General features: G+C 40.7%; 1 protein-coding gene across 1 annotated transcript; it reads left to right on the top strand.

The window, feature by feature from the left end:
* Positions 1-2174: 2174 nt before the first annotated feature.
* ZDHHC15 (zDHHC palmitoyltransferase 15) lies at positions 2175-22823 on the top strand (the record flags this gene model as incomplete). The annotated part of the gene is made up of 10 exons (XM_082004133.1): positions 2175-2345; positions 8331-8425; positions 10000-10120; positions 10966-11035; positions 11347-11379; positions 12436-12556; positions 13728-13860; positions 15047-15173; positions 16687-16796; positions 22780-22823. The coding sequence occupies exons 1-10, from the start codon at positions 2228-2230 to the stop codon at positions 22821-22823; spliced, it is 972 nt and encodes a 323-aa protein (XP_081860259.1). The 5' UTR covers positions 2175-2227.

Below are 22823 nucleotides of genomic sequence, written 5' to 3'. Positions count from 1 at the left end.
GCTGTCTGTCAGAGAGGTTGCCTTCCTGCTTTACGTACAAACACACAGGAAAAATGTATCATGGATGTGCCGTGCCTCCCATCTATATGATTAGCAGTTTTGAGGTTTTAGGAGAGGAGATTCTGTGAGTTGCTTCAGGTAGTAACTTAGCTCACAAGAATGATTTTTACATCTTACTCTTTGTAAGATGTATTGCTGGCAAAAATGCTGTCTTAGCTCTACACAGTGTGGAGGAGGAGGAGGAAGCAAGCAAGCATTCACATCTTCCTCTTCCAAATCCTCAAAACATGGAGTGTCCATGTCCTGAATCCCCTGGAAGGGGGCATTTTTCTTTCCATCACATATATATATATACACACACACGTATTTTTACATATATATATATTAAAAAAAAAACCCTCATAGACTGTGGATTTCACAATCTAAGTCAGATGTCCGAAACTTCCTGATTAGGGTTACATGCAGCTCAGGCCAGCATATGTTACGGTATCTGCAAAGCACTTTTGCTACAGCAGGGACTATCCAAAAGCTTCGTTAAGCTGGACCACACACAGAAAATTAAAACAAGTAGCAACAAGTTCAGGTTTTGTACTAAAAGAGTTTCATAGCCTGAAGTAGAGCACAGTGGCCGTACAGACTGTGAGTGGGTAGAGAAGAGGTTCAGACAGCTGTCGCCTTGTTACTGAACAAATCCTTTGACTAAATCAGAGGTTGCGGTTCGTCATCTCCATCTTAAAATATGGAAAGAACTAAATATGCAATTACAAGTATGGCCTAAGGATTTGTAGCTGATGTCTAAATCTGCAGGGATTTGGGCAGGAGAATGGCAAATGTGGTACCTATACTCAAAAAGAGAGAAAAGTTGATAGAAGTAGTGCAGACCCGCAAGTTTAATGCCAACAATAGGGACAGACAAATTCTGAGAGAGAGAAATGAAGAACAAAGAGGTGACTGGAAAGTGTGGTAAATTACACCAGGGTTTTATCAGAAGTACATTCTGTTTGATAAATCACTCTCTTGATGAGAAAACTAATTTCCTTAACAGGGGCAATATGGTGGATTTAATTAACGAAGCCTTAATTCAAAACACATTACCAAGTGTGGAAATGAGGGGGATTCCTACAGGAATTCAAAGGGGGTTGTGGAGCAGGCTGGGGGAGTGGCGTGGTCTTTTTTTCTTCTTCCTTTTTTTTACATTAAATTCCATGTTACCAGGTTGTTGGAGGGGATATTCATTTTGTTCCACAGGTGGTCTTGAATCTGATCTTCCCACGCATATTCACTAGAAACCAAGGTTTGTGCTTAGGAAATTTGAGCGCAATGCAAAGCTGGTGTCAATGTAGACATTTTCCAAGAAAAACAAGATAAGCTTAATAGAACAAAGTACAAAATTGTATGATTACTCATAAAACGAGCTTTGAGTATAAAGATTGATCAGTCAGAGATGACACATGGGAAAGCCACCTGAGTCCATTAGAGGTGTGAACTGCCACAGGGGTGCTGCGGAGGAAGAACTGCACCTTGAATGTGGCGTTCTGTGTTGGGCCCCTCACTACAAGAAGGACATTGAGGTGCTGGAGTGTGTCCAGAGAAGGGCAACGGAGCTGGTGAGGGGTCTGGAGCACAAGTCTGATGAGGAGCGGCTGAGGGAACTGGGAGCGTTCAGTCTGGAGAAGAGGAGGCTGAGGGGAGCCCTCATCGCTCTCTACAACTGCCTGAAAGGGGGTTGTGGTGAGGTGGGGGTTGGTCTCTTCTCCCAAGTAACCAGCAATAGGACGAGGGGAAATGGCCTCAAGCTGCGCCAGGGGAGGGTTAGATTGGATATTAGGAAAAATTGCAGTACTGAAGAAGTGGTCAAGCATCGGAACAGGCTGCCCAGGGAGGCGGTGGAGCCACCATCACTGGAGGCGTCCAAAAAACGTGTAGACGTGGCACTTCAGGACATGGTTTAGAGGGCTTGGTAGTGTTGGGTTGATGGTTGGACTTGATGATCTTGAAGGTCTTTTCCAACCTTAATGATTCTGCGATTCTTTAAGACGAGGCTAACGATTCTAGGAGCATTCTAGCCGCCGTGCTGCCTTTCACCCCGACCTCCGCCAGGGGGCGCCGCGGGCGCCGCGCCCCTGCCCGCCAGGCCGCTCAGCCGAGCTCCGATTGCCGCTCGCCTCCCCGCCGCCGCTCAGCCCCGCGCAGCCGATGCCCGATGCGGCCGGGCGGAGGGTGAAAGATGGCTCTGTCGCGGGGGCTGTGGTGCTGTCAGCGGGCGTTCGCCTGGCTGCCCGTCCTCATCATCGCCCTCGTCGTCCTCTGGTCCTACTACGCTTACGTCTGCGAGCTGTGCCTGGGTGAGCGCCCCCGCCGGGGACAGCAGGGCGGGAGGGTGTCGGGGGAGAACGGGGCCCTGGCCTGCCCCGGGCCGCGCCTCAGCACCGGCGCGGGTGGGGTTGCCCTGCCGCTGCAGGGCCGCGAAGGTGGGAGGCACCTTCGGCCGGGGGTGACTGAGGCGGCCCCACGCGGAGCAGGTGCCCGCGGGACACAGAGCCCCGTGCACACCTCCGGAGGTTGGGAGAATTCTTCTTTTTTTCCTTTTCTTTTCCTCTCTCGCCCGTGTCCTATCGCCCCCGGAGCCTGCCCGGGCCGCCGCCCCATCAGGGCGCCAGGCGGCAGGGGCTTCCACCGGCCCCAGCACAGCTGTGGCTGCAGCCCACGCCCCCGACAGTGCCCGGGTGGATACGCAGAAAGACTTTGTCCCTAGCCAGGTCCGTGATGTGATGAATTGGTGGGATTTTTATGGCGTGCTGTCCTGTTTTTCCGTAAGATCTGTATCCTAGCTGGGCTGGCGAGATGTTCTTTTACTTAGCCATGAGTCCGTGCGTTGTACGTCCTCATGTCAGCCAGGGGAAGGGGCGTTTGTGAGGGCCGGGAGATTGCACCCGCAGTGAAAGTCCGTGTAGTTGCCATGTGATAACGTTCAGATGTGATTTCTGGTTTAAGCTGTAACAAAAATCAGTATATGCCCTGTGTTGCGGTCATTTTTTTATATTCTGGAAAGGAAAAAAATAGGTTGCATTAAATCACACTCATGAGTCAAGTTGTTACAGTAGGGTGGAAAAGGCTAACTTTTAGAAGGGAAATTTTTGTTACTGCCTGGTAATTACATAGTTTAATGTAGCAGTTTAACTATATGTTGTTGCAAACTTTCCTGTGTTTGTTATGTTCTGGTTTAGCATGAGAGCAAAATCCCCTGAAGAAAGGATGACTAGGTCTGGTGGAGATGGAGAGAAAAGCTGGTTGCTTGGATTTTCGAAATTGTGAGGAGGAAATGTGGCTCTTTCTCTTCAGGACAGGGTGAGCCAGATAAAGGAAGCCAAAGTTCTCAGAACTGTAGTTTGTGAGGTTGCAGTGAAAAGAGCTGCCTTCTGGTACTGCACAGCAAATTTAAATCAGATTTTTGTTAGGGTTACCAGTAAGACCTGTTGTTTTTTCTCGATGGGGACTAAAATGAAATGCAGTTTCTTTGATCTGCTTTAATTGGCAGCTAGGCAAAACCCCCAAATACTTAATGACATTTTATTCCATCTCTGAGATCGTGGGCTGTTTCTTTGAAGAATTCACATGGAACAATATCTCCAAGGTACATGTAACTGTCAATTAGACCATATCACAAAAAATTTATAGTATTTTCCTGAAATGCTGTCAGTCTTTTGAAAAACGCTTTGTTTGTAGTGCACTGCAAATTCAGTAATATTTAACACCGGTTCATTCCAAGTCTCAGTGCAGCTGTTAGAAAAGACTCTGCTGATTTCAGTGGAGTGTGGACTGGGCCTGTGTTATTCTGCAAATGCTGGTTAAACTGGCAGGAGCTCATCGCACTGCCTAGAATCACAACTTAAAATCACTCCTTTGCCCACACTTGTCTCTTTTTTTTTTTTTTTCCCCCCATCTTTCTCTCTCATACATTTTATTTGTGTGTGGAAGGGGTTATCTATACAGAAGTTGAAATGACGAAGTTAATTATTTTGGGATTTGAACGTTAACTGTTGGTATATGCAGTTACTTGAAAACCAGCTCTCAGGACATTATCTCTTTCCCAGATTTCTAATGTAGCAAGGCTTTATGTGCTGGCTTCTTTTTTTTTCAGGTTTCCAGTATGTATTGCCATTTCAGCTGTTGCAAGCATGTAAATAGTAGACATTCTGTTTGGATTCTTGATGTTCATCTTTAGTTGTGCTGACTGCTGAGGATTGAAAGTAGCGTGGGGGTGATGTCCTGCGAGGTATCTCATGATACTGGGTTTTAAACTTGCAATGACTTGTTGGTGGTTGCTGCCACAGTAAGAACAATGATCCGGTGTCCTGCGATAAAACCTTTTATATAATCTTAAATAAAGACAAATAAATAGAAAGGAGTTTGCTCTTTTCTCAAGTAAAGTCCTTAGAAAGGCCATGCTGCGAGTGCGATATGTACTTCAGGAGGGAACCAAGCAGTATTTGTGAAAAGCTGATGTACTCTTCATAGTTTGATTTGCAGCAAAGCAAAGGGAAAACTAAAGGTTTCCTAACAAACAGTCTTGCTCATCTGAAATTGAGTATACAGAGACCCAGCAAATATTTAGTCTCTTTTTTTCATCTACGTTGTTGTGTATCAGAGCTTACAGATCAAAATTGTTAGCATGGTTTTTAAAAAAGCTACTTTCCTTAGTAAAAGCACGACCTCTTGCTTCCTAATCTGGTTTACATTTTCCAAGTTTGTTATTCAAGTAAGATAATAGAGTGAGCCTTGAAGAGCAGAGTCTCTTTCCTGGCGCTGGCTGTAGGCTAGAAGTAAAAAGCTCCAATCCCTTGATCACTGTGTTTTCTGTGCAGTCTAACAGAGTTACTGAAGGGGTCACATACCACTGGTATGTGCAGCCTCTCAAGTCTCTGAGTCTTCCAACAATACGATCTTGTTTTTATAAGATTACTGTGCCTCTGGGAGATGATCCGTGGCCACTAGTTTCCTTTTGTTCCTCTGCTCCTCCAAGGAGCAACGCGTTTCAGTTGCAACCATTAGATTCAAGGCTAGGGGCTCCCATCCCATGAACGATCTTTGTCTTCCAAGCAGTATTCTGTCAAGATATCACAGAACTGCTCCATTTTCACTTAAAGAAAGATGTCGTTATCTTTTCTGTTAAGCTTGGATGATGGCTTTTAAAATAATGAGTGGATTTTTAAATGATCAGCATAAGTAGACATTGAGCAATGTACCCTTTGCTGGTTGCTCTAAGTGGTTCTCTTAGTAAAGGACTATTCTTATGATTATGGTAAAGTAAGGGCGGGTTGCAAAAACTCTGCTAGTAGGAAGCATAAAAATAATTGAGTCATTACAGCGTATCCTTTGTTGCTGACTAGGCCAAAGCCAAGAAAATTTGTAATTTTTTATTTATCCTGATGCAGAAATGCATTGGGGCATGGCTTACTGTGGAGGATCAAGACCACCTAGAGACTACTACAAAGCAGACTACAAGTACATGCATAGAGATGCTGCTTGGACTGTTGCTAGAGGAGCCCTGGTAATCTTGTCACATCACTGTCACCAGTGGATTATTTTTATCATGTTTCTAATGTACAAATATACAAAATATATTTTATAACACAGGAAAATACAGCATAAGTTACAGTTATTGAGCATCTTGTTGTGGGTGGCATTTGCGTGAGTAAACAAGGAATTGTTATGGGTGCTTTTTTTTTTTTTTTTTGACTTGATGCTAAACTGTGGGCTCTCCTTTTGTCTGTTGAATTTAAACTTTTTTTCCTAAAATGGCTGTATTGGAAATAGAAATGTTATTCTGGGAATCCTATTTGCTCTATGTAGACATAATTTTTTTTCTTTTTCAGTGACTCTGACCAACCCTGTGGAAAAAGGTATGTGCATTCAATTTACTATTTGACATTCAGTCCTTGGGTAAAAAGATTCACACATGTTCTAGTTAAAATATCAGAAATACTTTCCGTCAATTTTTTTTTTTAACTTAGATGCTCCTTCAGTGTTTCCTTCCTGTAACGTTCATGAAGTATACAGCGTGGATTACCACATATGCTATAACTTTCGCATGTATTGGGAAATGCCCCTGTTTAGTCACAGGATAAGCAGAAGAACATGAAATGGCTTTGATCCCTTTTACTCTTCAGAAAAAAACATGTATGTCTATCTGTACACACACACACCCCTTTTCTCCCTTTCTGTTTCACGTTTTCAGAGCTGATTTTACAAGCTAAACAGAAAAGACTAGTTCTGTTCTGTGGCCCACCTGGAGTTTTTTTCACTGTTTTATTTGATCTTTCAGGGAAAGTTATTTTTAATGCTTTTTTGTAGGGAGGCTTTTGCAAAATATTTTTTGCTTGGTTCTGGTGACCACTAACGTATATTGAGTGGTAACACAGTAACTTTCAATTACTATCACCAATGATTTAGAGCAAAGGTTTCTGTCCCGTTATTATTTGGCTTGAACGCTTCTCAGATTCATTTGGTGGCACAGGCTGACAGACATTGTTCTGAGGTGCCAGATGCGGTGCCGTGAGGTCCCTGAACGAGATGGGCAGAGCAGCAGGATCACTTGATGACACTGTTCCGTGGGTGCGTTGTTGGAGGCCACAGTCATGTTCTAAGAGTAAGGGGTTAGTGGCCATTTCAGTATTCCTCCTCTTCTTTCCTGGAGGTGTTTTGGAGGCATTTGGCTAATAAAGATGGACTTTTACCTTCATTTCTTCTTCCAGGGTTATGAAGGATAGAAGTAGGTATAGCGGTTTTCAGTGGGCAAATTGTTCCATGAAGAACAGTGCCGGCTGATGCTAAGAGATCATCAAGTAAAGTCTCTTTCCGCTGTAGAGCTGTCCTAATATTTGAAAGTGTTACAGAGAACCTACAGAAAGCATGATATTAATGATTATTCAGCAGAAGAAAGTTATTAGTTACCTAATCTATTAGTGCATCTCCAGGTCAGCTTCCTCTAACATGCTGCTGTATTGCTTTATCAATAAAATTAAACCTGTTGCGAGATTTATCTCCTTACATATTAATTTAAAAATGACCGAGCTCCACCTGCACGTAGTATAACATCTCAGACTTAAGAGCATAATAATGAATTATCATTGATTCACACATCAGTGACACAATCCATCATGTTCTTGCGAGGCATATCAGACCATTTGCCATCCCACTAGAAGGTCTCAAAGCTGTGTTTTGCCTTTTTACCAATTATATTTTCATACAGTCAGTCTTGCTGGAGAAGTTAGGAAGCATTTGGATTTTAGACTTCCCTTTCTACTAGTAGTAGTAGCTTTAATCTCAGTTTCTAGGATTTGAAGGGTAAATGAAATGGGGAAAATTAGGTTGTTATTATGATTAAATGGTGTGTTTAAATAAAAATGTCTTGTAACTGTTCGATAATGTCTTAGTGAGTCAAGTATTAAAAAAATAACAATTAAATAGCAATTGTGTAGCTGAAGGAAAGCTGTCCGCTGGCTCTCTGAACCACAGTATGCCTGCTTATGCCCAAAGGCTTTGAAATAAAGTTTGCCTACTGAAATAAGATTATTCTGATGTATGCTGGATTTCATGTGATAATGTTGTGTCTGGTGGATTACAATTCTTTCTCAGTAATCACAAGACCTGTTTTGCTCAATTTGAGGGATGTTTTCCTGTTTTGTTTTATTGTATCAACTGTGGCAAATCTAAAAGATGTTTAATAAGATATTTGATTTTTTTTCTGCTGATGTAAAGCTCTGCTACAGCATGTTATTTTTCTCAGCTCTCACAAGTGGCGAAGAATGTATTGCACAAGTGGGCAGTACACTGATAATATGGCACTATGATTCTAAGTGCGTTTAGTAGCAACCAAACCCAAAATTTGGACATGTGGGAGTATTGCAGTATTAACCTTTATGCTGTTCAGCACCAGCCAGTTCTGCTTTGCCTGTGCCTAGGATATGGGGAGAAGAGACAGGAATCCTCTCATTCCCAGTGATAAAGGGTTGTCACCTGCCCTGTGGGTGAAGTCTCTTATAGCTGTCGTCTTCCTCACCCACGGAATTGGATCGGGTGGAGAAGGGGAGGCTTGTGAGGGAGGTAACCCCTACCTGCAGCCACAGATATCTGAAATTCTACTGACCCTTTGACAGTAAGGTTTAGCTGTATTGTAATACCGGTTCGTACTGTAAATCTTTCTTTTTTCCTTTTTTTTTTGTCATTGTTGTGAAAGATTGGAATTATGCCCATCATGAATGAAACTTTTGCTTAAGAAGTCATTGTTCTGCTTCTGTTTTTTGTTTTGTTTTTGTTTTTTTTTTTAGTGGCCTATCTTATAATATTCCATATTCTCTTTGTGCTCTTTGTGTGGACATATTGGAAGTCTATTTTTACTCTCCCGGTGCAGCCAGGCAAAAAGGTAAGAGTCCAAGCACTTTTCATTCATTGCAGAACAAAAGCAGGGATGCTGAAGAGAGCTCAAAAATCCTTCAATCTAGTTGCTCTGGACAACTGATTGGATTTCCTAAAGAGATGGAAAGTGACCTTGTGTTGTCCATAAAACCGGAGTAATTTACTGTTCTGAGAATCCTTTAACTCCCCAAGAGCATGGTTTAAATTAGAGATGGTGTTAACTTTTAAAGCTGCCTTTTCAGGTGTTCCAGGAGCCGATAAGATTTTTCATGTTGAGAATAACAGGATTGATGATTACTAACTTCCTATTTGTAGTGTCTTTTATCTCTAAGCGTTTAAAAAGTTGTGAGCCAAATGCTGAGACCTTCCTTAGCTGAGTCTTACTGGAGTCTCCTGAGTAAGGACCTTCAGTTTTGGTGCTCAGTCCTCATGGAAGATGTTTCAGGGCAGGTGGAAAGGGGTGCCTGTGCAGTGGTTGTGGCATTTCTTCGTCTCTTGAGCCAGGTTGTTGTGGTGCATATGTGAACATTCCGTGTCTCACCAAAGTCCAGCACTGCCTGCTCTGCTGGGAGCCCTTTGCCAGCCGGAGGAGGCCTCCTTGTAGTGGTCAAGTTTGCTTTATTTCTCAGACTCTTTCTTCTGATGGTGAGGGATGGAAAAACCCTTTTCCTTCCAAACGTGCTGAGATTCTGATGTTGCGTGTCTGTGGCAGTGAGGACCGTGGCTCCGTCCACAGCACGTGGCTTTTAATTTGGTGCTGGATGTACATGCAGCTCTGGTAGCTCCAGTCCTTGCACTTCCCTGGTCATCATGAAAGAGAAATGTCACAATACGCTGTGGTAAAGAGAAAGTGGGGTTCACTGCAACAAACTGAGGTTGTTTCATGAATATTCTGTTAGTTAAGGGTTTGGTATTGGTTTTTTTAACGTAGGTGGTTTATTTTAGGACGTGTATGATTTGGTGGTGTGAGCACAGGGCAGTCAGAGGCAGATATGTGTTTCAATTCCTTTTCTACCAAGTATTTACTTTTTCCTGTTGCTGGGATCACTGGATTTTTTTTTGCATTTTGCTCTACCTCTTTATGAAATACCAATAAAACACTGTGTTTGGAGCAATAGAATGAGGATGACGTTTGTGTGGCACTCCAAATATACAGGGCCATAATCTGATGCTAATTACAAGAATGTAAATTTATAAATACAGCGTTAATCCCAGTTTTAGAAATTGAAAACTATGGCTGGGGACAGGGTCTTGCCCACGAGGGAAGTGCCACAAGGGTGCCTGTCATGGTTAGGAACGTTATTCACGGAAAATAGCAATCTAAGGCAGCAGGAGTAGCAACTGGAGTACGTTGTTTTGTGGTCTTTATTTCACTTTTGCGTCTCTTATTGATGTATCGCATAGTATTGTGGCTGCCCAGCACCTACTATCTCTCTTTGTCATCTTAGCAAACACATTTTCACGTTGGGTTAATCTCATTAGAAGGAGTGGGAGACAAAAATGTTTCCAAACTTGACTGTATTTGAAGTGTTATCTCTGCGAGCCATGGGTAACTGCTCCCCTCATGACTTCTGCTTCCAGTACCATATGTCCTATGCTGACAAAGAACGCTATGAAAATGAAGAAAGGCCGGAGGTGCAGAGGCAAATTCTCGCCGAAATTGCAAGGAAGTTGCCGGTGTACACAAGAACGGGGAATGGAGGTCAGCTAAGCAGAGTGCTTTGTTTCTCTAAATCTAATCAAGCTCGCTAAAGTAGCATATGCTGGCAATGCAGATGATCCTGCCGTCCAACAAGGCGTTCCTAATGCCACTGCCCGCACCGAGTAGCTCTTGTGCGAGTAATTCTCATGCCTCCTCTCTTAGGTTTTATGTTAGGGAAAACAAAAAAGCCTTGAATGCTTCCGTTCACCTTCCGTGGAGTAGCTGCTGCTGCCTTTGAGAAGCAGTGTGTTACCCTTTGTATTTACAGTTCAAAAGCCTACTTGTGCTGTCTGCATTTAGTAAGAGTAATGGAATGACAAGACGCATAGTCATTTTGACTTAAAATGGAGGCTAGCGTAGAGGTGCGGGACATAACTGGCTGCACAGATTTCTGGACCTTGTTCTGTGATTACATGCACACTGCACTCCCTTCAAAGCTTCAAAGAAATCCGCGTTGATACTGGAGGCTCTGACCTGTTCGTGTCTGTCAGACAAGCCAAAGAATTCTGAAGTAAGGAACTGCTGTATAGGCAATTATCAAAATGGAGTGTGTGTAAAGTCGGAGCAATTGTGGAAGCCAGAGGGAGGCGTACCGTTTTATCGCTTTTAAGCTGGTTGTATGCTTTGCGGTGAGGATTGTTCCCCGCTTCTGCAAGTGTCCAGAAGAATTATGAGCATTGCTTATCTGATGATGACCCGGCAGCAAAAATCAGCTGCAAATGCGCGCATCTTTTGAAGTGACAGAGGAAAGAACATGGCTTGTTAGGCAATGAGCAGAATGTTAACTAACACCTGGGAAGAGAACTCTTTTCTGTTACTTGGTGTTAATGTGTCTTTAATTTCAGGTGTTCGATTCTGTGACAGATGCCAGCTAATAAAACCTGATCGTTGCCACCATTGCTCCGTTTGTGCTATGTAAGTGACTGGATTGTTTTTCACTGAAGCGCATATAGTCACCACGAAGTCATGTGAATGGGCTGGTCCTTCAGGCGCCTTTTTACACATAAAGGTACCCAAGTGCCCCTGTTCCAGCTGCAGCCAGCAGCATACGTTCGTGCCTGGCAGCATTAGCATTTGCATTTCTGCTGTTTGTGGCCCTGAAGTGTTTGCACTTCCCACACCTACAAGCGTGTCAGCGTTAAGTTGCTAGATAACATGCCATCTAGTGAAAATTACTGCATTAGCCGTCAAGTGATCTTCCATTTTTGTTTTTTGTCTCTTTGCAGATGTGTGCTAAAAATGGATCATCACTGTCCATGGTATGTCCTGGATACTGTTAAATACATTTCTTCAACAGAATAGTGTTTGTACACCTCTTTGATTTTAGCTCATGCATCTCTTTATGTTGGGATATTTATGAAACAGTTACACTTTGAAATTGCCTGAAATGTTTGATATTGTGAAAGACAGATCATTCATGTTGTTCCATAAACTATGTGTAAAAAACTAAATTTAAACTCCATCTGCTAATTCACGCTTTGACTAGTATTCAAATTTTAAAAGGACTTCAATTTAGCCTTTAATTTTGGGTGTATAATTGTTGCAGCATGCATTTGGTGGTTGCTTTCAATAATGCTTGCACGCACATTGTTTCTGAAATGATGCCTGCCACCTGTGCATGGTCAGAGACAGGTCATGTAGAATGGTGCATGGATGAATGCAACTTTATTATACTTTATACTTATTATACTGCCGCTAAATTTCTTAAACTCCTCCTCTTTTAAAAAAGGAAGATTTCAGAAATCAGAAGCAACACAAACATTTCCCCACCGGAACCTCCCTGGTAATCCTAAATTGTAGAGGATTTTTCAAACCTGACTTTTGAAACAAACACCTACTATTTTTTCTGCATTCCCTTGTTTCTTTCCAGAGTTGTTCTGGGCATGGAGAATTAAAATCAAATTTGGTTTTATTTGTTTTATCTGTAAACAAACAAGTAGTGGTGAATCTGGCTCCTGAGTTTTGCAAATGAATAAAGCAACACAGAAATCCCAGACCTGATTACCTTTTCAGTCAACAAATAGACATGAATCAGTAGAGCCTGCCCCTGTGACAAATTTACTGGTGGTACCAACCTTAAAACAGATTCCAAAAGTATGAACTGTCCTTTTACTTGGCATAGCAAGAAGTCTTCAAGTGAAAAGCAAAGAGACTTTAGTTATATTTCACTTCGCCACTGAGGGGAGCAATTTCTTGACGAAATTGTGTTGTATACTCCAGAGGCTTAATAAAACCCCCAAAAAATTGGTAGTACTCATTGTGTTACAACTGTGTACTGTACATATCCTGATTTCAACTTTGCTTTTGTTCTCTAGGGTGAATAACTGCATTGGATTTTCTAACTACAAATTCTTTCTACTGTTCTTAGCCTATTCTTTGTTGTATTGCTTGTATATTGCTGCAACAGTCTTCAAGTATTTCATTAAGTATTGGACAGTAAGTTGTGAAATCTGGTTACTTTTTCATATCCTGTGAGTCTGGTGGGGTTTAGTCCCTCTGTTACTTTTTTGCTTTCAGTCAATGGAGGGTCTGCATTTCTTCCGGAAGGCATTTTCCTGAGCCCTTTTTTGAGTACAGCTCCCATTACATGTCTGAAATGCACAATGTGAGAAGCAAATAGACTTCAGGAATTTCAAATTGTAGAGTTAGCTTCTGGCAAAGAAGTTACATCCTTTTCCTGTTCTTGTGTTTGCATGTACATATCTCAGAATCTTTGATATCAAAGTATAACATCCTGGCATTGATCAGTACGTAGTTACTGAACAATATCAAAAATCCTTGTTTGTTTTCTAATCCCCATATGACTCCTTTCTCAATTTAAAAGTTGACTGAAATAAAGTACACTGCTTATTCAGTTATCGATTATCATTCATATGCAAGCAATGCCAACTGACAGTTCCAGTAAGAGACTGCCCTTTTGTCTCTAGTTTTTTTTATGTCCCCTCTGCTGCTAACTCTGTGTGACTGTGTTTAAGTAACTTAAACTTTGCTGTGCATTACTTTATGCAATTTCTGTTTTGTTAATGGCTAATCACTTACACAAAATGCCTCCTGAGATGCTTATGGGACACTAGCAGGAATTGTTTCTTATGCTAAGAAAGGCAGAGACTTGAGCTCTGTGGCTGCAGATATGGGATGAGCAAAGGCTGAGAAGTAATTTTTTTACTTTGAGGTCCCCGCAGCCTATCTGTAGATACATGCTTATGAGGATCTCTGGCACTTGACTTTTCTACTCTAGAAGGAAGTAAGTGTTTCTTCTGGATGTAAGATCCTGCTTGGCTTTTAAATTTTTCCAAACCATCTATGCTCAGTACTAACGCTACCTGATTGCTATAGCTGTGGAGGCCAGGTTTTCTTGGCGTGCCTTATATAGCAAGAGGTGCAGAATTTTAATATATGGACAGGAAACTCGGCAGAACGTGAACAGGGCTTCAAGCTCTAGTGCCTGCTTATTTCCTGCTTTTTATAGTAAGATGTGACTTTTGGGTATACAAGTTTGAGAACTCCAGGAAGGAGTTTTAGATGATACCTTTCTTCTCTCTAGGAACAAAGAATTTCCAGCTTTTATTTGTTCTTACCACTTGTTCCATGTTGCTTTTCTTTCCAGGGTGAACTGACTAATGGACGTTCCAAATTTCATGTCCTTTTTCTTCTCTTTGTGGCGGTCATGTTCTTCGTAAGCCTTATGTTTCTATTTGGCTACCATTGTTGGCTCGTTAGTAGAAACAGATCTACTTTAGGTAAGGCTCTTTTGGCTTACTTGTTTAAGTAAGACACACCAAAAGTGCTGTAAGACAAAAAAAAGAAAAAAAAAAAAAAGCATTTGTGTTCTACTTCTCTACATTCCTGCTGGCTTATGAGGGGAGAAAGATTTAAGATCTTGGCACAATGCTGCAGAAATTTTTCACTTCAAATGAGCTGTATTTATTAGCTGGTGTGGCAAAAGCTTTGCTAGGGAGATGAGAGCCTTAAAGTGTAAAAGTCCAATTATACAAATGTTACGCATATGTATAACTACATTTGCTGTGAAATGAGTGCAGGTTTTCAGGAATAATGGTTCTTTATGCTCATATGCTCTTGTGCATCCTAAAACAGCTTAGTACGGTTGGGAAAAACAATGTCCACCTTCATTGACAAAGGCAAAGAAGTTAGGAGTGTAAAACCAATGAAATGAAAATCTGGAACAGTATGATTTTGTCGAGTGATTTCTTTGTCTTTCCTCAGATGAATGTTGTTTAATTTTTAAGGCTTTTTGTAAGTCTTGTAACAAAACACACACTATCAAGAGTTTGAGCAAATATTCGGATTTTGTACACTTATTAACTTTAAAACTCATTTCAAGGGACACTGAAGCTCATCTATCCCAAAACATCAGACCTCTGCAGCAGCTTAGAGCTAGATAAAATTGTTTCTAGTGCACTCCAGGTTCTCCTCCCCTCTCTTTTCTTAATTTTATGTCTCACCATAACAGAGGGTCTATTTGCATATGTTTGTTCCTAATGCTTGTTCATTATATCATTAATGAATTAAGCTATTTAAATCTCCAGTGCTACTTTTGAAATATGCATTGAGGACCAACCTACTTAAAACTGCAGACTCATTATGTAGAAATTTCTACCCACTGAATTTCAATGTCTCACACAAAGATCTTTTAACTCTATTCTCTGATTAAACAAGCCGTTTGTAGTTGGGTTTGTCTCTTTTATATGGTTCATTTGCAAGAACAAATTCCTGCCTTCAGTTTCAAAGTCTTTACAGGCTTGCAAAATGAAAAAAATATTATTTGCAAACTTTCTATATTTGTAATGCTCGTTCATAATCTGTTAAATCATGATGTGTTTAGATGGCTACAACATGCACAATCCTGTTTCAGAGTATTTGGCATTAATTTTCGGGTTTTTTTGCTGAAATTGCATCTGTATGTAGAGGCTTTCTCAGCTCCAGTGTTTCAGAATGGCCCAGATAAAAATGGATTCAATCTTGGCTTTGTAAAGAATCTTCAGCAAGTGTTTGGAGAAGAAAAAAAGCTCTGGTTACTACCTATTGCCTCTAGGTAAGTAATTATCAAGTCAGTGCTAAAAGCTGATGCAATTAACTGAAGGGACTGACTTCTAAATATCTGCCACAGCCTCATGTGTTACACCTATTATTGTGTGGCTTGGCTGACTACTGTTGTGCATCATTGTCAATGCACCAACAGACATTATTTGTGTTTATCCTGTCCACCAGAAGTGTGGAAGAGAAAGCTTTTTGAGGGCTAAATGCGCTGCACAGGGTGTCGGAACTCTTCCTGGACTCCTGTGGCATGTGGGTGTTCACTTCAAAGATGTAGCTTGCTTTATCTGTCAGATTCCTCTACCTGAAACCAGAGTTTACATTCCTTAATGTAGGGGAAAATGTTGTGGCACTTAGTAGACCGGTAGTAAATTACACTGTAATTTAATTCCTTTAGTAACTGGGCACAATTTAAAATAACTTCCTGGCACAGCAGTTCACAACTTTTTCAAGCAGGGATGTATAAGTCTAAGGCCCAGTCGCATCCCCACTGCCATCAGTTTTCCACTCTTAAGTATAGTTAAAGGGAAAAGATTAGCACAGAAAGCCTTTCTGTTAAAAAAAGGCAGCATTGAGGTGCTAGTCAGAGGCGTGTGGCCAGTGTGTATAGTAATTACAGGGAGAACGCTTGGGTTATTTTCCTTGCACAAAGACAAATCATCAGAGGAAAATGGCACTTCAGCTATTTTTACAGTTTTCTGGGTTTTGGGGGTTTTTTTGTACATTTTTACAGTTTGTCTATGCTGCTGGAGGTTAGGGAATCCAGTATGGCGCAGACCAAGCTAGAACATCTAGTTTTTAACTTCATTCGTTTACGTTACATGAATTTGAACGTACTCTCAAACTCTTGTTTGATATCCAGATACACAGTAGTAAAGCAAAAAAAAAAAAAAAAAAAGTTTTTGCAGCTTTAGGTCTTTGCAGAGGTTTGGGTTTTTTTCCATTTTGTGTACAGGTTTAGGTCACAGGAAGGTGGGTCTTTTATTTGTCTTTCAGTAACATCTAACTAAGGTTTGGGCCATTTTTTATTGGGTGTCATTCAAATACAGACATGTAATTTCTGCCCTGAAGAATCTATGATATACATTGACGAAATTTATACCTAGATTATAAATTGTGCCTTCTACATAAATGTTTTCCTTAGTTCCCCCCTTACTTTTAGCTGTCTACAAGTTAATTTTTTTCTGTTGTTTTTCTGTATCCAAATGAATTGATCCAGTTAGGCACATTTAAGTTCTGCTAAAAATGACTGAATTCCAGGCTATAGGTTTGAACTTTTATTCTCCAGAGAGCTTGAAGGAATTGAGGACCAAAACTACTCGCTAGTAAAACTTTGTATTTGAGCTGCCACAAAACCACAGTATTTTTCAAAACTTAAAAATCGTTTTATGTAAACATTGGAAATACAGGCAACAGAAAACCTTGTTTGTAGATAAAACATGTAGAAATTGTCATTCTTCAGAGTCACTTGCTGCTTTTTACAGTGTCTTTCTCTGACTTTTTCCATGCAGCCAGGGCGATGGACATTTTTTCCCAATGAGAGCTTTGTGTGAAGCTCAGAATCCTCTCCTAGCAAATGAAGAGCAGTGGGAAGATGATGGAATAGATGAAGAACCTCATGGTAAGGTAACACTAAAGGAAAGTAGTTGTATCGGTGACTAATGAATGAATTATAAGGGCTAATCAAATAAAAAAAACTGTGTTGGCTAAGTCACTTGGTAGCTCTGACTTGACTAATGAACGCAGGCTAAAAGTAAGACCTACTTTGGAGTCAACTGTTTTGTTTTTTTAGTAGCTTTCTACTTGCAAGTAAATGAACTGAGAGGTTTTTACAAGTTACAGAGAGAAACTGAAATTTCTGTGAACTGGGCGTATTTATACGTAAGTGTTGCTGCATGCAGCACAGTTATTGGAGACATAAAGTTGTGCCTGTAAAAATGAAAAGGAGTAAGCTTTTCTTTAAAGTGCATTTGTCCTCTCAGAGTGTGTGAAAACATGGCATGCAACACTGGAATGCAGTGATACGTTTAGGAAACTACTTTGCTCAGCTTTACCACAAGAGTAAAGTTGATTTGGTTTTGACGCCTGCCTAGCTATGTGCTAATCTCCATGGGAGAAATACATGTGCTGAGAGCAGTTCTAGGTGAACTGGAGTGTTTGTACAATGGATTTGATCAGTTTCTCAAATGCAAACATAGCTTTTATACTCTGGATATCCTATTAGAAAAAAGAATTTATATGTGTATCCATTCTCTGATGGTTTTTGTTAGGTGGATCCAAAATTTGTTTCATGGTTTTTTTACTGTTACATTTCTGGGTTTAAACTTGATTTTTCTTTTTTCCTTGCATATTTGCCTCCAAGCTTTGGTCTTTGGAGAATACAGTATGTATCAGAATACCAGGGTTCATGTCAGAGACCCCGGTTACCAAGTTTGAAGGTTCAGAAATGCTGTCAGCAAGTTAAGCAAGGGCTCATATTTTTTCCTGTGGACCAAGGATGCCATCCACAGGTTCGTTTTAAAAGAAATATGATAGTGTCACTCTTCTTTTCCCTTCAAGGAATGGTGAAAGTGTTAATTAATTCTCAGGTTACTACAATTAGTGGATCAGGCAAGTATACTTGGAGAACCGAATATCAGTGCCTTATTGTTCAGAGACATGATTTCCGTAGTCGTGCTCTCTATTGCCTCAGAATAGTTTTCAGAAGCTTTGCTGATAATGTTCCCTTTCAGGGTATACATTTTAGTCATATGTGCACACCATATGTCTGGGAAGCTGTGAGGAAGTCTTGGTTAAAGGGGGCAGCAGAAACTTTTCAGGTGAACGTTTTTATACATGTGCAGCGTAGTGTGCAATGGGCTCTTTAATCCTAACAGCACAGTATTTGCTGGTCAGTCTCTGGTTAGGTCTTACCTGCAGCTGTTAGTTCAAGTTATTCCACTGCAAAATAAAGAGGCTGTGTTTTTTCCACGGCACACTTTGCATACTGCTGGGAAAATACACTCTCCGGGATTTTGTTGGTAGGACTAAAGAGGCTTATTTCAGCTTTTCTTCAGATTAGCTGCTTTACTTTGTATTTCTGTGTTAGAAAACTACCTGTTCATCCTGTTTTGTTCCATATATTTTGGCAGCTACAATGTAACACAGATTGGCTTTAAAAATAACAAAATATGGTACCTCTGTGTATTGTTAATGATGCTTAAAATAGCTCCTTTAGGAATGAGTCAGAACTTCATCCAACTTTTACAAAGTGTGAATTCTCTGAAGAAAAATTAATTCTTAACTATGAAAACATTTGACAGTGAGATGATTTTTGGCCAGGTCAAACCCCAGAATCTGAATCTGGAGCTTATATAAAGTCCCACAATTTATAGTGCATATAAATTAAATGACATTTACAGGCAGTTGAACTAGATGATAGTTGAAAGTCCCTTCCAACTGAAATATCCCATCCCATCCTATCCCATCCGTCTTTCTCAGTGAAAAAATAGGTTGCAATCTTTTTCCAAGAAGCTGTAGAACTGTAATATTGGTAAAATTAGAACCTCTTACTGTAATGTAAAAGCCAAACTGAGCCTATACGAAGTTACAGACAAAGTGAAAAACCGGGCTGAACACACGCTGTGAGTAGACAAATAGCTGTTAGTGTGTTCATGATTGGAGATGTTTTAATTTTTTTTGCTAGCGGCTGTGAGGTAAAGGTGGGAACTACAGATAAAATAATCCCCTAGAGAAGGAGATTGTGTCTTTTTTATGTCTACAAATCGGTGATGTGGAACTGGAATTCAGCTACTAGAGCAAATGTTGGGGGAAGTTCACTTCCTTTTATTTTTCTTACAAATAGGCTCTCGGCTCTCAGTCTGAACAGCTGAATTTTGCAAGCTGAAATCCCACATGGAGACTGGGGGGAGTATGTGTGGTTGGGAGGGGAGGAAGCTGACACCCTTCCCTGGATGCTTCTGTGGCTGGTGCTGCAGGACTGAGAGAAGCTGCGTCGCAAGGGTCAGCTATCGGCCCTGCCGCTGATCCAGTTTCGTGAGCAGAGCTCTCACCAAAAAGCTCCACAGCTGGCAGGGTGCCTGAATCTTGCACTCTGCAAGTTCCGTAGCCCTCTATGACCACCAGGCAGGGTCACAGAATCATTTAGATTGGAAAAGACCTTTAAGATCATGGAGTCCAACCATATAACACATGTATAGTATTTCTGAGTAAGTAGTTTTGTGATACAGCATAAATCCATCTCGGGGGGCATTTTGCTCCAAGCTCTTGACTGCACCATTCTGCTAGCACAGATAACAAATGTCTGTGTATCATTTTGATTGCTATAAAAGATGTTGAGGAAGAGGGAGCTGTGCAAGAAAAGGTACCAGGTTTGTTCTTTTTCCTATTACCTAGACATTAGGCAAAGCAGGAGTTGAGGAAACATGAAGGTTCAGATTTTTCAATCCTGCAGCCTTAGGAGATGGCACTGCCAGCTGCACTAAGCTCAAAATAATAACTGCCGTCTTGTATTTAAGTGGGGTCTCTCGCCTCCTGGAGTTTTGCTGGTAATTGCTTGTGCACTTGTGTTATGTAGCAGGAGTAATGAAGGGTCACCTCATCAGTCAAGTCCCTCACTCCAGGCTTGTGCAGAAGAGAGAGAAACACCACAGAAATAATGAAAAAAGGAGGAGCTGGATGAAATGTTTCTTTCTGTAATGTTACTGTGCGTAACTGCATTATTGCAGTGTTGTGCTTCCACCCTGGCTACACGGCGTCTGCATAAAGCAAGACATTTTCAAGCCCCCACAATTGCAAAATTAGCTCATGTGTGGGTACTGGGGGAGATGAGCGCTATGGGGACTGGGAGATTCAGGAGGAGAGGACAAGACCAACTGAAAGCAAGGAGATGAGGTAGCTTCATCTAGGTCCCTCTTATCCCCAGGGTTGTCCTTTGTTCTGTGATACCGGTGTTTAAATGAGCCCTTCCTGATTGGATTTTTTTTTTTTTTCTCCTTAATCCTGGCCTTGATAAGGCTTTTATTGTTTCATGTAGGGTGAAAAGTATTGTAGGGAACCTTTTGTTTCATTTCTTAGCCAGAGACTGAAAACACTTGCTTCCAAATCAGTGAATTCTTTTTCAGATTTATTAATGCTCATCCCTTATTCACAGGCATCTGTTTAATCTGTCTAGCTAGAGAGCTACCCCGAATCACATGCTGGCAGTTTATAAGGTTATAATTTTTTTCAAAGAATTCATCTAGAATGTATTTGACGTGTTGGTTGTGGGTGTGTCAGTGCTATGAATGCTTGCACCCTTTGCCTTGTGGAGCCTAGGACAGGACAGCCATTTATAGCAACATCTCATCTCTTTGATTTATTAATTTAATCATGTGTTTCAGCTGAACTTGTACAGAAAGCAGCATAACCTGAGTAATAGGTGGAAGCTGGTTGGGGTGATGACGCTCCAGGTGTCTGAAGGCACGTGATTTGAATTTAAATTCAAACTGGTGGGAGTCTAATTAAAGGGGCTTGATGTCCTGAGATATCAGCTAATTTGGCATAGCCGTCCTTTGAGTAGAGAAGTCATCTGTTGTGACTGTAGGGATTGAATTTCTATTGTCGAGAAATTTAAAAAGCTAGTTAAGATGTTGGAAACGAGCAGAGATTGCTCAGACAGTACAATGGTGTATTGGCAAATTCAGTAAACTCACACAAAAGACTGGATTTGCATCTCTGGATTTTAGGCATGATATAAATCGTTAAATTGTGTCTGACAGAAGAAGATTAAGTTAAAGCAGTGCTAAACCCTGCATCAGCCTTATAATCAGTTTTGAAATGGTGAAGGGGTACCCATGTAGGAATCTGCATCAGTTCACCTAAATTAATCGGTGAATATATTTAGTAAATCCAGTGTGGTTTTGTATGTGCATCAGACCTGCAGCTGCTAGATCAATTAGATGAAAAAAAAAAAATTCCTATAAAAAGTTGGTGGTGAAATTTCAGTGACACTAATGTCCCAGAGCCAGCAGGTCTTCTATATCCTTTTATCAGTTCCCTGTGACATTCAGACCATATGCTTTTCTAAAGGTACGCAGAACAAAGGGCTGTTCTCTGGAAGTTCCCATCTGAATAAACGGATTAGATTTTGCATGGTGAAACAGATGTCTATGCTAATAAATATGAAAATAGCCTGATAATGGAAATAGTACTGATTCTTTTTATGCATAATTAGGGAACAAGAGGCCTAGGCAAATTTATTTATCATGTATGTATCACTGAGTGGTAAGGGGGAAGTGTTTGCTTTCTGGTTTTCTTTCTTTATCTTCACCGAGAAAATTAAAGAAAGTTCTGTGGCAAATTCATTTTTGACAGTGCTTGATGCCGTTCTTGCATTTTGACCATGATGTCTTACAACAAGCTCTGGATCTCCAAACTGAACAGTGTGAGATCAGTATAAGATGTCTACAGAGCAATGCAGTTTTGAAATCCTGTTTTTCGCAGGCATGGGAACAACTCTGGAAGTATGAATTTAGGAATTGGATCTTATTCCTGTACCTGCCACAGATTTTTTTTTTTTTTTTTTTTTTAAATAGGACAGTGTGTTTCACTTAATGATGTTTTGCAGAAATACAGCATGATAACCTTCCTGTCTCTCAGGCAGGTTATGATGGTAGATTTATGCATATAAATTGCTTTGAGTTTCTTGGGTATTAGTTGCTGTAATAACACAGTTCTACAGTAGAGCAAAATGTTGTTGCCTATGATGCTGTTTCCATTGAATATGAGGTATGAGCTGCTTTCAGGCCAGTTGTCATTTTAAACGGTCTCCACTTAGTTGTAGGCTGCTGTTAGATTGACCTCGAGCTTCTTCCTCCTCTGATGAAACAAGCCCAACTGTTTCAAGCTCTCTACACAGATTTAAAGTAGAAATTTCTGTGATGTTTACATATGGCTTAAGTCTGACCTCCACAGCATTCAGCTTTCCAAGATTTGGGCTGAAACTGTGTGTCTTCATAGAAAAATTACATTTTTATTTTGCAAGTGAAAATGTTTAGGAATAAACTTACCATGAACGCATGAAACGTATTACTGTATATTTCTACCATGGCTGTATTAAGCCAACGTAATTCAGAGAACGTGATTTCCTGGTTCATTAAGCTTTGGTACCCTCGCTCCCATCTGACAGAAGGGTTTTAGGAGACTGCGTTGTAGGCACAAATGATGCTTTACTCTTCCTTCTTTTCTCATCACTGCTTTTCTTTTTTTGTAAGGCATCAGCAAATGAAGTGCTCTAAGCTTAGAGTTTTCAGATTCCATCTTGCACAACAGAAGTAAACCAGTATAATTTGCTAACTGGAAAGGCCTTAAATGTTCCATTAAAATGGAAAGAACTTGTTTTGTCTTTGTGGCTTTAAAGCTTGTGACACAGTTATGAAATAGATAAAGCCAGGAACAGAGTAATCTCAGTTTAAAAACTGCTGCTCAGTCATCTCTGACAAGTGGTTGTCTATTTTTATTTGGAATGATTCTTAAAAACACGCTCCCATACTTAGTGAAAAATATATTCTCAGTGAGAAAACCAGATTTACTTACCTCTAACTACTTTGTTTTTCATTGTATAGATTCTGGTGAAGCTTCATCCCTTGCCATAGAAAGGGAGACATAG

This window comes from Phaethon aethereus (assembly GCF_964289735.1).
Source record: "Phaethon aethereus genome assembly, chromosome: 10".
Taxonomy (NCBI): domain Eukaryota; kingdom Metazoa; phylum Chordata; class Aves; order Phaethontiformes; family Phaethontidae; genus Phaethon; species Phaethon aethereus.
Note: the sequence above shows the minus strand (reverse complement) of the source record. Positions and strands in the feature narration are given on the sequence as shown.